This window comes from Hyaena hyaena, unplaced genomic scaffold (assembly GCF_003009895.1).
Source record: "Hyaena hyaena isolate Hyena2069 unplaced genomic scaffold, ASM300989v1 scaffold_21, whole genome shotgun sequence".
Classification (NCBI taxonomy): Eukaryota; Metazoa; Chordata; class Mammalia; order Carnivora; family Hyaenidae; genus Hyaena; species Hyaena hyaena.
In genome coordinates, this window is record NW_024080653.1 from 947278 (window position 1) to 960921 (window position 13644).

The following is a 13644-nucleotide window of genomic DNA, read 5'->3' on the forward strand; positions in this document are numbered from 1 at the left end:
GGAGAGTAACAGGGCCGTCTGGGCACTTCCAGGGCAGCAGCAGATCAAGGTGAAGACAGTGAAGCCTCCAGCCAAGATACAGGTCCCCCGGGAGGAGGAGGAGGAGGAGGAGCAGGACGAGGAGGAACCCAGAGCAGGTGGGGGTGGGGCGGGGGGTGGGCAGGGCACGCCCTGTGGGTGTGCACAGGGTCTCACGCGGTTCTTCTCCTCCTGGTCAGTGCCATCCCCTCCCCCTCCCCCTATGGTGAAGAAGCCACTGACACAAGGGGGAGCCAAAGCTGCACAAGAGGCTGAGGCTGAGCTGGCCCAGGAGGTGGGGCCCGGGGGTGATGGGGAGCCAGCTCAGGACAGAGACCTGGTCCGCAGCTCGGACCCTCCGCCCCGGCGTCGGGCAGAGCCTAGCAAGGAGATCCGCAACATCATCCGCATGTACCAGAGCCGCCCGGGCCCTGTTCCTGTGCCAGTACAGCCATCCAGGTGGGTCCCAGGGGGTGACCAGGGCTGCCCACTCCCCAGGGAGCCACTCTGTGGACTCACGACCTCTTCCTTCCCTCAGGAAGCCCCCCAAGTCTTTCGTGAAGAGAAACAGCCCTAAAGATGAGGCCCTGGCTAAGTTGGGGATCAGTGGTGCCCAAACATCCACATCGGTGAGGCCCCATCCTGTCCAGGGCATGGCTTCTCGCCTTGGGAGTCCAAGGCTCTCTGGGGTAAAATTTAGCCTCGCTCCTAGAGCCAGCTGTGTACATTCTCTGTGCCTCCCCAGGCGCTGCCCCCCAGCCCAAGGAAGGGCCCCCCGCCTCCTGTGGCCCCTCGACCCAAGGTCCCAACACAGCTCGGGCCCTCCAACTCCATCAGGGAGAACCAGGGTCTGTTTGGCCAGACTCCGCCTGCTGTCCATGCATCCCCACCTCCTCCAGCGCCTCCACTGCCTGGAGAACCAGAGATCCTTTCAGTGGAGCCCCCCGGTAAGGAAGCTCTTGTCCCTCGGTGGTGGGCTTCACTGAGGCAGCAGGGTTCCCAGTGGCTGAGGTCGGCCCCTTGGGGTGCTCAGGCTTCGGGACTTTGGAGCCATGGGCAAGGAGCCCGGCTTCCGCATTCCCATCCAGGGCGGGGCCCGGGCACTCCTGGGGCCCATGTGGCATTGAGGGACTGTCACAGGGTGGTGTCTTCAATGCAAAGCTGACAGCTCCATCAGGAATTTAGTGGCCCTGCTGACGTGGTCAGGGACAACAGGGAAGATGAGGGCTGGAGACGGAAGCAGGAGATGGGATGTGGGCAGGATGGAGGCAGCAGACGTTGCAGGGGCCAAGCCCTCGCAGGGCCCCAGGGAGGTGAGGGCTTTCTGTCCCCACGTCCCTGTCATTCTGGCCCTGGCAGCTCCTCGCCTGAAGCTCTCTGGCCCTTCCCTCTGCCAGGCTTGCTGAAGCCCATGGGGGACCAGGGGGTCTCCACCCAGCTGCTTGTGCCCTCTGGCAGCGTGTGTTTCTCCTATGTCAGTGCACCCTGGAAGCTGTTCCTACGCAAAGAGGTGGGCGTGCGGGGGAGGGGCAGGCACTGCAGAGGGGTGGCGGACGGTGGGTGGGACCCCAGCCTCTCCCCCACAAACAAACACGGGGGGCTGCCTCCCCACGACCCACCTTGTCAGGCCTGGTTTTCCATCTGGGCTGAGCAAGGGCACCATTGCCAACGGCTTTCCACCCCCCATGCCTTCCTACAGGTGTTCTACCCCCGGGAGAACTTCAGCCACCCCTACTGCCTCCAGCTCCTCTGTGAGCAGGTGAGGGCCCGGTCCACCTACAACACGGACAGACAGACTGCTCCCGTGTCTGGGCCAGGTTACTGTTGGTGCGAGGCAGGAGAGCAGCAGTACTTACGCGGCAGGCGCTCTGTTTCAAGCCCTGCCTTTATTTATTTAATCCTCACGACATCCCTAAGAGTAAGGACCATTACTGGCCTGGAATGAGGATTCAAAATCAAGTGTATGTAGTCTCCAGCACCCAGCAGACATTCCCCATTGCTTGTTTCTCGGCCACCCCTGGAAGCTCCGGGACCCTACCTCTTCCCCCAGATTTCGGAGCAGCCTCCCTGCCTCCCCCAGTTCTGTTCCCTCAGGGGAGTTTGTCTCAGGGGGCTGGGGACAGCAGCCCACTCATGCAGGTGGTCGTGGGGAGGCGGCCCTGGGCTCAGAAGCCCCACATCCCTCCCTGGCCCGCCCACGCCCACGGGGCTCTTTCGCTTTTCCTCCGCATGCTGAGCTCTGGTGGTGACCGCCTGGCTCTGCCCCCAGATCCTGAGGGACACCTTTGCCGAGTCCTGCATCCGGCTCTCCCAGGAAGAGCGGCACAGAATGAAAGAGCTACTGGGTAGGGTCCAGGGACCCTGGAGTTGGGGAGCTGAATAGTGGGGGCGTTGGGAGGGGGACAAACTCTGGGGTAGCCCTGTGAAGGAGCCTGAGGACTGTCTGGGGCCGTTCCTGCCAACAGGAGACCTGGAGGTGGGCCTAGATTCGCTCAGTACCACCCAGGACAGTGTTAAGAAGCGCATCGTGGTGGCCGCTCGGGACAACTGGGCCAATTATTTCTCCCGAATCTTCCCTGTCTCGGTCAGTGAGGCTGGACGTGCGGCTGGGGATGGCAGTACTGCAGTCTGGCCCCTAGCGTGTCCTGCATGGGCCTTTGTGGCAGGGATGAGAGCTGGGGGTGGGGTGGGCTCCAATGGAAGGACCCCCAGAGCATCTTGGATGGTGGTGGGGGACCAGGAGCCTGTCACCTTCCTTCCGGGCAGGGTGAGAGCAGCAGTGACGTTCAGCTGCTGGGTGTGTCCCACCGGGGACTGAGGCTGCTCAAGGTGACCCAAGGCCCCAGCTTCCACCTCAACCAGCTGAAGACTCTCTGCTCATACAGGTGAACCTGGGCTGGGGGCTGAGCTGTGGATGGCCCCGGGGGCGAGGGGGCTCCCAGCTCATGCCTCCTCCCGTGCACAGCTTTGCTGAGGTGCTGGGCGTGGAGTGCCCGGGCGGCTCCACTCTGGAGCTGTCACTAAAGGGTGAGCAGCTGCTGTTGCACACGGCCCGGGCGAGTGCCATCAAGGCCATGATTGAGCTGTTCCTGAGTGAGCTCAAGAAGGCAAGCGAGGGTGGGCAGGGGGCTGGGTGGGGGGTAGGGGCTGGCTGGCCAAGCTCCCTCAAGCCAGCAGGGGACCTTGGAACTCTGGCTCGCTGGGTGGAGGGTGAGGCCCACAGCGGGAGCAGGTGAGGCGGGCAGGACTGGGACTGTGGGCAGACTGGCTCCCTTACCTGCGCGCCCTCCTGCCTGCAGGACTCTGGCTACGTCATCGCCCTGCAAAGCTACCTCACTGATGACCACAGCCTCCTCAGCTTCCACCGTGGGGACCTCATCAAGCTGTTGCCAGTGGCCGCTCTGGAGCCGGGTATCCCTGGGGGCAAGCAGGGTGCTGGCACATGGAGAGCAGCCCATGGCAGAGCCTCTGAGGGGCAGCGGGGCCAGGTGGGTGAGCCGCTGTCCTTGGGTGCCTTCCAGGCTGGCAGTTCGGCTCCACCGGTGGCCGTTCGGGACTCTTCCCCGCCAACATCGTTCAGCCAGCTGCTGCTCCAGACTTTTCCTTTTCGCTAGAGAGGAGTGGCAGGCACGCGAGTCAGCTGCAGCACAGAGAGCCAGGGCTGGCTCGGTGGGAGAGGGCGTCGGAGGTGAGGAAGATGCGGGAGGTGGAGGCGAGGCCTAACTAGGAGTCGAGGAAGGAAAGGGCTTGAGTGTCCCTGAGTGGCGGGTGGCACTTGGTCTGATGCTGCCCCTCTGCCGTCTCCTGATTCCGTGCCTTGTCTCCTCAGCAAGGCTGTGAGCTCCTTGCAGACAGAGCCTGGGCCGTGTGCCCTTTGTGCCTTTGCAGCATTTAACTGCTACCCTAGAGGATGCTCAGTAAACACCTCTTGACCCTCCTGGGGGTGTGCTCAATCCAGCTGTTCTTCCTGCTCTGCCTGGGTTGGGCTGGGTGGGGGCTGGGCATGGCCTCTGGACACGCCTGTGGGCACTCAGGTGGCATGAGCTCTCCTGTGTTCTCAGCGCCATGGCCGTCCCCGGAGCCAGACACACAGTGAAAACTCCGAGGCCACCAGCTCCAACCACTCTGTGGCCTACCTCTCTCTGTCCACGGACTCCCACAATTACACCATGCAGGAATTTGCCCTGCACCACTTCCGGAAGCCCCAGACATTGTGAGTGCCCTGGGCCCGCCCCTCTGCCTGCCCATCCTCAATCTCCCTGAACAAGGCCTCCCTGCTCAGAGCCACCAGGCCAGTGGCGATGGGGCCGGCCAAGCAAGCAGGGCTGTCCTCCCCTCTGCCCCCTCAGGCTGGACCAGACAAGTAGCGATGCCAAGAAGGCCATGGCCAACCTGGTGCAGTACACCAAGGTGAGGGGGACAGGTGGGGGGAGTTGGGCCACTGGACCTGCCCACTGCCCCCATGCACCCACAGACCCATGACCCAGTCTCTTTGGCCACAGGTTCCCATACAAGAATCGCTCATCAGCCTCAGTGATGAGGACACAAACGGGCAGGCTGTGGAAAGTTTCCAGGGTGAGTGGCCACAACTTCCCGCGTCCCCGTGTTCGTGGTGCCTCGGACCTAGGTGCCAGGTCTCCTTCCCTCCTGAGTTTGTCAACTCCGGGAAGCTCACTGGTGGTTACTGTATCTCACAGCCCTCACCTCCTTCTACCCACACCCAAGGGGTGGTGGGTTGTATACAGTGAGTATGGGCAGACAGGTCTCTCTGTCTCTCTCTCGGTCTGTGTCTCTGTCTCTCGGAGCCGTCTCATCGCTGACGTGGAGACTGCTCTGCTCTGCCTGGCTCATGCGTTTTCAAGAGCAAGGCATGAGGGGAGGGTGCCTGGGGACAGGAGGAGCCAGGACCAGGGCCCCCACCCAGTTCACCACTTCTCATCCCACCCGCAGCTCTGATGCAGTTTATGCGGGACCAGCCCAAGCCCCGGGGCAAGAATGAGGGGGACCTCCTTTATGAGCTGCTGAGGGTAAGCAAGAGCTTGTGTGCTGGGAGGCAGGGGGTGGGATGGGGTGGGGGAGACACCGTGTGCCCCGAGGGTCTGTTCCTGTCTTCCTGCCTGGACCTGAGTCAGGTTCCCTTGGTCAATAGTCTTTCAAATGATCCCAAAGTATTTACTGAGTTACATTACATGCTGGGGGGCATGGTGGTGAACCAAGCAGGCCAAGTCCTCGCAGAGCGTACAACCTGGTGAGCGAAGACAGTCCCAAAGCCATGACCCAGTGTATCCAAGAGTTCAAAGTGCTGTGGGGAAGGACACAGCAGGGAAGGGGCTGCTACAGTGCAGAGGCTTGGTGACAAGGTGACACAGGAGCAGTGATCTGACGGAAGCCGGAGAGAGAGGCACGTGTGCACGGGGGCAACACACGCAGGCAGAGAGAGGGGCAGGGGTGAAGTTCCTGCCTTTAAAGGGTGAGCCTTTAGTACCAGTGAGGCCAGCGTGGCTGGAGCCCAGTGAGCCAGGACAGGTTGGAGGGTAAGGCCTGGCAGGCCGTCGTACGCTACTCTTGGGACTGATTTCTCAGGAGAGAGGGGCACTTGAGGGGGTTTGCAGAGACTGGCTTACATTTTTAGATGGCTCCGGCTGCTTGCCACCCCTCCCGGGCAGGGCAGGGGGATGAGGGCCAGAAGAGGTTATTGTGATCACCAGGTAAGGGATGGTGCTGACCAAGCCCACAGGTAGCAGCAGAGCAGAGAAGGCTCCGAACAACAGGGCTTGCTCTGAATTGTATGTGGGGTGTGACGGAGGCCTTGGGCAGAGCAGTGACCATCCTCCATACGAAGGCCTGAGGGAGGAGCAGGTCTGGGCTGGTGCAGGAACCTGTTTTGGGCATGTGAAATCTGGAGTCCACGCTTCCAAGCAGGGGGCCTGGGTTCCAGGGAGGCACTGGCAGACAGCAGGTGCGAGCAGCTGAGATCATCAGGGCATATAGACAGAGACCCAAGGGCTAGAGGTCAAGGATAAGGGGAGCCAGCAGACAAGACAGGGCCCAGCACAGCCCACAAGCAGATGAAAGCAGTGAATTAGAAAGTGACCACTTGGGCACAAGCTGTGACAAAGACCAAGAGATGGCCTCCTGCCCGTGGCCGCTAGCAGGATTTCTGCCTGACTTCAGATCCCATGCCACCCTGCCCCCTGCTCTTCCTGTCCCCACAGCTGTGTCGGGAGGAGAACCTCAGGGATGAGATTTACTGCCAAGTCATCAAACAGGTCACAGGACACCCTCGGCCGTGAGTACACAGGGCTGGGGGCAGCGGGGAGGGCAGCCCGGGGCTGCAGCCGGGACCTGGTGGCCTGAAGCCCAGGCTCTCCCCCCTGCAGGGAACACTGTGCTCGTGGCTGGAGCTTCCTCAGCCTACTCACAGGCTTCTTCCCCCCGTCAACCACGCTGATGCCTTATGTGACCAAGTTTCTGCAGGATTCAGGCCCACACCAAGGTGCCTATGGGGGGGAACTCCCAGGCTGGAGTCAGCAGCTTGGTGAGGGGTTTGGAGATGCCTGTGACCCCAGCCTGCTTCTCCTCTGCAGAGCTGGCCCAGCGCAGCCAGGAGCACCTCCAGCACACGGTCAAATATGGGGGGCGCCAGCGGCTGCCCTCTCTGGGTGAAATTCAGGCTTTCCTGGTACTGGGGGGCACAGGTGGCTGGGCATTATGGGACTCCCTCGTGGGGGACAGGGAGTTGGGGGCTCTGGCCACTGGGGCACTGACCCTGCGATCTGTCTTGGCAGAAAGGACAAGTAGTCCGCCCACTTCTAATTCACTTGCCAGGGGGTCTGGATTACAAAACCAATATCCGGACTTTCACGGTGAGCACGGGGCCACTGAGCAACGGCTAGGGAGAGAAGGGAAAGCTGTGGCATCAGTTCTGGGGACACTCCCCTTCCTGGCCCTGTCTCTGTGCCCAGGTGACAGCAGAAGTGCTGGAGGAGCTGTGCCAGCAGATGGGTATCACTGACCCCCAGGAAGTGCAGGAATTCGCCCTCTTCCTCATCAAAAAGGAAGGTGAGCCCCTTGCCTAGGGAGAAAGTGGCGGGAGGAGGGGGGCGCCAGACTGGATTCCAGAAGGTGGCTAACCTGCCAGCCGTGCGCCCACGAGCGAGGCAAGTTCCCATGCTGGGGCTGGCAGGCCTGTGAGCGGGGCTGGCCCTGGACAGCAGGGCAGGCTGTGGACCTGGGCTCCCCACGCAGGCAAGCTGGTGCGGCCCCTGGGGCCCCATGAGTACCTCAACAGCGTGGTGGATCAGGACGTGAGCCTGCACAGCCGGCGGCTTGGCTGGGAGACCCAGCTGCACTTCGAGAACCCCACCTACATCACTACTCACTACAGCCAGGTCAGCTGCCACCCCCACTCCCGGCCCCCCAGCCTGCCATGTGCAGCTGGTAGCTTGACCTGGGCAGCAACTTGCGAGCGAGCCCCTGCCTGGGTGAGGGACCTCCAAGCCTCCCCCCGCCCCCGAAGAGGAGATAGTGACAGGACGGAGCTGGAGTCCCCCGGAGCCACCGCTGAGTGGGGGCTTTGGGGGACAGCTGTGCCCCCCCTCACTGCCGTCCCTTCTCAGGTGCTGTGGGACTACCTACAGGGGAAGCTGTTGGTCAGCCCGCAGGAGGACACCCTGCTGGCCAGGCTGGCCGCCCTGCAGCACCGCAGCAAGGCCCAAGAGGACCACCTGTCCGAGTGAGTGTGAGCGCAGCCCCACACCTCCTGACCCCCCTTGTCCCTGCTGGTGCTGAGGCCCACCGCAGCATGCCCCCCAGGGGCCTCTCCTTCAGGCCCCCCCACCCAGTCCTCCAATGTCAAAGCCACTCAACTTGTACCCTTCCTGGCCTTAATGAGACGGGCTCAGAGTAGTGGAGGCTGTTGTACACCTGACTTCCCCACCCCCAGCTCCTCAAGGGCAGGGCCCATACCTCATTCCTAAGCCTGGATCCCCAGTCACACCCACCTACAGTAGCCTTGTTCATTTACTTAGCACCTGCTGTATACCCAGCCCTGACTGACCTGTGTCGTAGGCGAGACCTTTTGGCTTACCTGCCCAAGCCACTGCAACAGCAAGTGAACATGTCAACCCTAAAGAACCTGACGGAGCAGGAGCTGAGGTGGATACAAGCACGCAGCTCCCAAGAAGCACAGATCAGCTTCATTGGTGGGTCTGGGACCTGGGGGTTGCAAGGGCCGGAGCGGGAGACCATGAAGGGAAGGGGTGAGGTGGAGGGGAGCCTCTCTATCTTGCCCTGCTCCGCTCACCCAAGCTGGAGGCCAGGTTGGGCAGGCCCCAGGGCCCCAGTGACCAGCACTCCTCTCCCGGCCCCTCCCTTCGCAGAGGCTGTGAGCCAGCTGCCCCTCTTTGGCTACACCGTCTATGTGGTGCTACGGGTCAGTCAAATGGCCCTGCCTGGACCCTGCTTCCTGGGACTCAACCGCCAGCGCCTCATCCTCATGGAACCCAGCTCCCAGGTGGGCCAGGCTCCCCGCCCCAGTGCTGACCTGAGCACCCTGCACCATGCCCCCACCATCCGTGGTGACCCCTTCCCTGAGAGGGTCCAATCTCCGCTGTCTCTGCTGCCCCCAGAAACTGTGCTGCTCCATCGCCCTGAAGGAACTGCAGCGCGTCCAGCTGCTGAGCGCCCTGGAGAATGATGGGCCCCCTGGCCTGGAACTTAACTACGGCTCTGCCCACAATCCCCAGACCATCTGGTTTGAGCTGCTGAAGGTGAGGGGCCAGGGCCTCCGATGACACACTAGGCAGGTGGCGAGTGTGTGACCCAGGCCTGGTGCAGGGGTGGGGGGCACAGCCGGGAGCCCTGTCCTCACATGCCTGTGCCCCGCAGGCCCAGGAGCTGAAGCACACCCTCGCCTTCCTGCTAGAGAGCGGCGCTGCTTCCCACTAGCGCGGGCCTCACCCAGGAGGAGTGGGGGAGGGGCCCTTCCCGGGTCCGAGTTTGACTGGGATGGTCTCCCCTGGGTGCCATCAGGCCATTTTGGTTTGGACTTCCCCACATGGCTGTTCTGGAACCTCCCGCAGCACAGCGCTACTGGCCCACGTGGAGGCCAGGAGGCAGGAGCTGCTATGGTGACACGAACTGGGAAAGAGAATAGCAGGACCCCCCCTGGGGGCGCCCAGAGCGGGGAGGGGGGTGCAGGAACTCACTTGGGCAGCTAATGCTGCATACCCTGGGGGAGATGCCCACACGGCGCCAGGTCCTGGCTCAACATCGACACGATCCCAGCCTGGGAGAAGCAAACACTGAGAAAATAAAACTCCAAGAGAAAAGGACTGTGTGTGTGTGTGTTGGGGGGGAGGGGTGTCAAAACCAACAGGACTTTATTTCTCAGGGACGTCTCAGTCCGGCCTGGCCTTCCTGACCAGGAACTGAGCAGGGTCCGGCGGTAGTGGCCAAGACCCTGAGGTGGCCCAATGCCTCAGCCAGGTGGGCTTCGCCCTGGCTTACAGCTCATTAAGAGTAAGAGGTAGAGGAACCACTTCTTACTGTTCCCCTGGTGGCAGCCACACCACCCCACTACCTTCTAATCTGAGGACCTGGCTCAGAAAAGCCAGCCATGAGAGGCAGGGAGGCTAAGAGGAAGGAGACCTCGGATTTCGCAAGCAGAAGGTGGCTGGCCTCTGGCCTTGATGTGGGGGAGGTGTCTGGGGCCATCTCCAAAGCAAGCATGGTTGGAAGGGGGAGGGACCCTGAGCAAAGAGGATGCCCCTGATGGCTGCAGGCTTTCCACCTTCCCGTTCCTGAGTGAGGCCCAGGTTGGCCCACGGTTGAAGTTGGGGGAGCACTCTGGCTCTAGGGGGCAGCAGCTGGTCATCTCTGTGGGTCACACAGGCCGTGCCAGTCAGCTTCACTCTCACACCGGGCCCGGCCGTGGAAAAACTGCTTGATGAAATTCTGAGCCTCCTCCTTTACTACAGAGTCGAGAAGGGGGAACATGAGGGCCAGTCCCTCCACACCCCCAGGCCCCGCAAATGCTCCCTGGCCTGGTGACGCAGGCACTCACCGCTCTTTCCAGGAGAGGTCTTCTGAGTCAGGGAGTGTGAGAGGTGGCGGGCGAAGGCTTTAAACAATTCCTGGAGGCAGAGGGTGACAGGAGCAAAGGGCACAGACCCGGGCCCTGCCGCCACCAGTGGCCCACAGCCATGACCCAAGGGCAAGGCAGACCCCGGGGAAGGAGGCAGCGGCCTTAGGGCCTAGCCTGCTTCCGCCCCACTTTGTCCTCTGGCTACAGTCCCTGCCCCAGGATCCCAGGCCCAGGAGCGGGCAGAATCCACCCACCTACCCTACCTTGGATGCAAACTTGCCCTCCTTGTAGAAAGGGGTCAGGCATTTGACCACGACATTTGCAGCCTCCTTGAGGGAGATGCCAGGGACTGGGAGACGGCAGGAGCCTTGGACCGTGTGGTTCAAGGTGTCCTGATCGCTGGCCGAGATGCTGTCCTTGGCTTCAGCTAAGATGGAGGCATTGGCTGAGGGGCAAGGCCTCTTCTGAACCTGGTTCTCTGGGTTCTCCTGTGCGGGACCCAAGTGGAGCATCACTCTTGGGCTCCCTGTCACCAGCCCCTCCCTTCCTTCTGGAAGACTGGGCCGCAGCATCCGTCAGCTCCCTCTAGCCCAGCCCATCTAACCCTGGGATGTAAAAAGAGACAATTTTCCCCAAATCCCTAATTTGGAGCAGAACAGAGCAGATAGCGGCCTGGTCTGCAGGGCCCCTCCCCTGAGGCCTTATCCTCATTAGTACCTGCTGGGGTCTGGGCCGCTTGCCCGTGCGTGTCTCCTGTGCAGGGGTGGGCTGGCCTTCAGGGGGCCCCTGGTTTCTGATTGGGCGGGCCCTGGCCAGGGGGGAGAGCAGGTGTCAAGAGCTCCAGGTGCCAGCCACACCCCAGCATAGCTGGCCCAGAAGTGCACCCTGGCCAGGGCTGCAGAGGCCCAGTGAGCAAAACAGATTCCAGAGAATTTCAGAAATATCAGAGCCCTTACCTTGACCTCTCCCCGGTGCACTCCTTGGTCTGGGGGTATGCAGCCAAACACCCCAGGGCTCCATCCTCCTCCCCTGCAAGCTCCTCTGGGACTGCTGGGGGTCCCCGCACTCCCTCACAGGAATGGCTCGCACCTTCCGCCCCTGGTGCTGAGGTGAGGGGAGATGGGCTCTGGGCCCTTTGGTAGAAGCGGGCGATGTTCTGAGAATCCTTGAGGGCTGCCGCTGCTAGGAGCTGCTGCTTCTTGCTGGCCCGGGCCTTGGCAAGGGGACCGCCCTTAGAGGGACTTTTCGCCTTCTTCTCAGGGGGGGACCCCCCACAATGAGCACTGCTTTTAGGGGCCTCTCCTCTGGGCCCCAGGAAGCACCCACTGCAGTCACCCTGGAGGCTTGGGGGCTGGCTGGGGGGCTCCCGCTCACCTCCCAGCACAGGCTGGGGGGCTTGCTCCTCGGCCCGTGTCTTCTCCATCAGCTCAGTGGCCGTCTGGAATGGGCAGGAGCCTTTGGGAAAACCAGCTCCCACCCGCTTGGGTTTGAGCTGTGAAGAAGATGAGAGGGTTCTGACCACCAGGTCCTTGAGGACAGTCACGGGCTGGTCTGGAACGGCTCTTGGGAGTGGAGGAGGGAAAAACCAGGCAGGACGCCACTAGGGGGTCACGCTGATGTGAGTTCTGTGGGGGCTGCAGAGGTGCAGCTGCGAGGGCAGGGAGGCTGGAGGGCCTGCACCAGGGCACCTAGGGCCAGGGCTATGGTACCCAGAGAGGGCCAGCGGCCATGCCATGGCTGAGGACAAGGGGAGGTGATGCCTTTCCCAGACCCAGGTTTGGGGTGTATCCCAAGATGCTACTCACCGAGTACACTTGGGAGGCCGGCCGGATGTCATACTCGGTGGGCTCTGGGGGCTGGGCCTGGGCACTGTGACTTCTGGTATTGCCTTCCACATCATAGAGCTGCCCATCCTTGGAGGCTCTGTGGATCTCGGCCACCTGAGTCACGGACAGGCAGGGACGACATGGCACCAATAGGTCCTCAAAGTCCCAACACAGGCTATCCACAGGTGGGCTTCTAGGGCCTGTGGCTGAAGGTAATTGGACACTGGACAAGTTCTAGTCCTCACGGGGGTGGCTAGAAACGTCTCCAGCTGGCAAAGAAGGGAGGTGAGGCTGTCCTCTGTAAGTGGCTGCCTTGCAGGGGACAGGCAGACAGCCTGGGAAGGTAGAGGGGCCGCCTCTCCCACCCTAGCCCATAGGCAAGCCTGCCTGGGCCCACCTTCTTTAGCACGCTGGCCTTGTACAGGTTGGCCACCTTGGCATTTCGGAACATCTCATATTCCAGCTCCACAGCCCTGGGCTGGAGATCAGGTCTGAGAGTAAGAATAAGCATAAGGCGTCAGGTGGGCCTGAGCCCTCTCTCTGTTGAGCTCCTGCTGGATTCCATCTGGGGACCCTGGAGATGGCTCCGCGGCCTAGTGGGACTGGCCTCAGGCACAGGGATTCCCGCCTGGACTCCTGGACTCTGGGCAAACTGTGGCTTACTGCCCGGGACTGGCAGCTCCTTAGTCCTGGATAAGCCCGCCCCCTGCTGGGGCAGTGAGACCTGCAGCCACTGGGAGCATGAAGTGTCACACTCTGAGGAGGGGGTGCCCAAGGAAGCCAGGAGGGATGGGGGCTCTTGTGGTCTGCAAAGGAACAGGGGCTCAGAGAAGCCTCCTAGGCCCCTGGGACCTGGGACACTCACCCATCAGCAGTACCTGTGGCCTGGCGGTTACTGCTCAGAGCCTCTTCTAGAAGCCCCAGGCAGTGCTCACGGGCCTACACAGGGGAAGGAATTTGGTCACTGAAGCCTTAAGGTTGGGGGAGGAGTCTGGGGGACAGAGCTGCCCACCTCTCACCTTCACAGTGAGTCTGGGGATCTTCCTGCTGGAAGCCTCTTTCAGGGGACAGTCCTCATCTGTGGGGAAGAGGGGTGGGTCACATTCTACTTCCTGCTTTCTGGAGTCCCCAGCCCCCAGTGAGGCATCTACCCCCTGGGAACAGCCCCAGAGTCCCTGACGACACTTCTGTACTGACCTGGAGGTACAAATTCTTCTATCTTGGAGTCTTTGCCCTGGAAGAGGACATGAAGGGCCTATGAGGCATCTTGCTTGGCTGCAGGACGGCCCCCAGGGTAGGGGCTGAGAGAGTGTAAACAGTGGGAGGGGGGCACCGGAGACCCCATCAGGCCCCCACCCCCTTTACCTTGCGTAGGCTCATCTGGTTTTGGTAGAAGAGATTCCATTCCCGCTTGTGGGCCTCATCTCTGCCCTCGTCCCCACTGCCTCCAGAACCTTCATCGTACCTAGGGGACAGACTAGGCGTGAGCAGCTCTGGGCCTGACTCTGCCCTCCTGTCGTGCCTCGCTGGCAGGGCGCTGGTTGTCTCTGACAGCCTGGCCACCAGCAACAACATCAAGCTCCTGACTCTGCCACGGCCCCCAGGGGCAAGGCTGAACTATGGCATTGGGACACCTCTGGTCTGTCCTCAGCACAAAGAGAATGCCAGCCTATCTGCAGTGGGTTGGGGGGGCCCTGACTCCACGGCCCCTCA

General features: G+C 61.9%; 2 protein-coding genes across 3 annotated transcripts in view; one reads left to right on the forward strand and one right to left on the reverse strand.

Annotated features, from left to right (window-relative positions):
- MYO15B (myosin XVB) overlaps positions 1-8967 on the forward strand; it is a 32249-nt gene extending 23282 nt beyond the window's left edge. Inside the window, exons 38-64 of the mRNA XM_039226268.1 lie at positions 33-143; positions 219-477; positions 557-647; positions 764-965; positions 1416-1528; positions 1718-1777; positions 2288-2363; positions 2484-2602; positions 2785-2903; positions 2984-3125; positions 3318-3429; positions 3540-3706; positions 4080-4231; positions 4368-4428; positions 4521-4593; positions 4969-5045; positions 6234-6307; positions 6399-6514; positions 6606-6700; positions 6807-6884; positions 6984-7080; positions 7267-7409; positions 7638-7753; positions 8089-8222; positions 8400-8533; positions 8649-8789; positions 8908-8967. Coding sequence (XP_039082199.1) covers positions 33-143; positions 219-477; positions 557-647; positions 764-965; positions 1416-1528; positions 1718-1777; positions 2288-2363; positions 2484-2602; positions 2785-2903; positions 2984-3125; positions 3318-3429; positions 3540-3706; positions 4080-4231; positions 4368-4428; positions 4521-4593; positions 4969-5045; positions 6234-6307; positions 6399-6514; positions 6606-6700; positions 6807-6884; positions 6984-7080; positions 7267-7409; positions 7638-7753; positions 8089-8222; positions 8400-8533; positions 8649-8789; positions 8908-8967 — 3122 coding nt within the window. The remainder of the gene's footprint in view (positions 1-32; positions 144-218; positions 478-556; positions 648-763; positions 966-1415; positions 1529-1717; positions 1778-2287; positions 2364-2483; positions 2603-2784; positions 2904-2983; positions 3126-3317; positions 3430-3539; positions 3707-4079; positions 4232-4367; positions 4429-4520; positions 4594-4968; positions 5046-6233; positions 6308-6398; positions 6515-6605; positions 6701-6806; positions 6885-6983; positions 7081-7266; positions 7410-7637; positions 7754-8088; positions 8223-8399; positions 8534-8648; positions 8790-8907) is intronic.
- A 387-nt stretch (positions 8968-9354) lies between these two features.
- The window catches only part of RECQL5 (RecQ like helicase 5), a 36721-nt gene continuing 32431 nt past the window's right edge, over positions 9355-13644 (reverse strand). For both annotated transcript variants that reach the window (XM_039226305.1, XM_039226306.1), the window contains 11 exons: positions 13297-13396; positions 13129-13165; positions 12951-13009; positions 12797-12870; positions 12329-12422; positions 11911-12045; positions 11062-11597; positions 10823-10913; positions 10369-10593; positions 10085-10154; positions 9355-9992 (listed from right to left, as the gene is read on the reverse strand). In XM_039226305.1, the coding sequence (XP_039082236.1) occupies positions 9892-9992; positions 10085-10154; positions 10369-10593; positions 10823-10913; positions 11062-11597; positions 11911-12045; positions 12329-12422; positions 12797-12870; positions 12951-13009; positions 13129-13165; positions 13297-13396 (1522 nt within the window). In that variant the 3' untranslated portion in view covers positions 9355-9891. The remainder of the gene's footprint in view (positions 9993-10084; positions 10155-10368; positions 10594-10822; positions 10914-11061; positions 11598-11910; positions 12046-12328; positions 12423-12796; positions 12871-12950; positions 13010-13128; positions 13166-13296; positions 13397-13644) is intronic.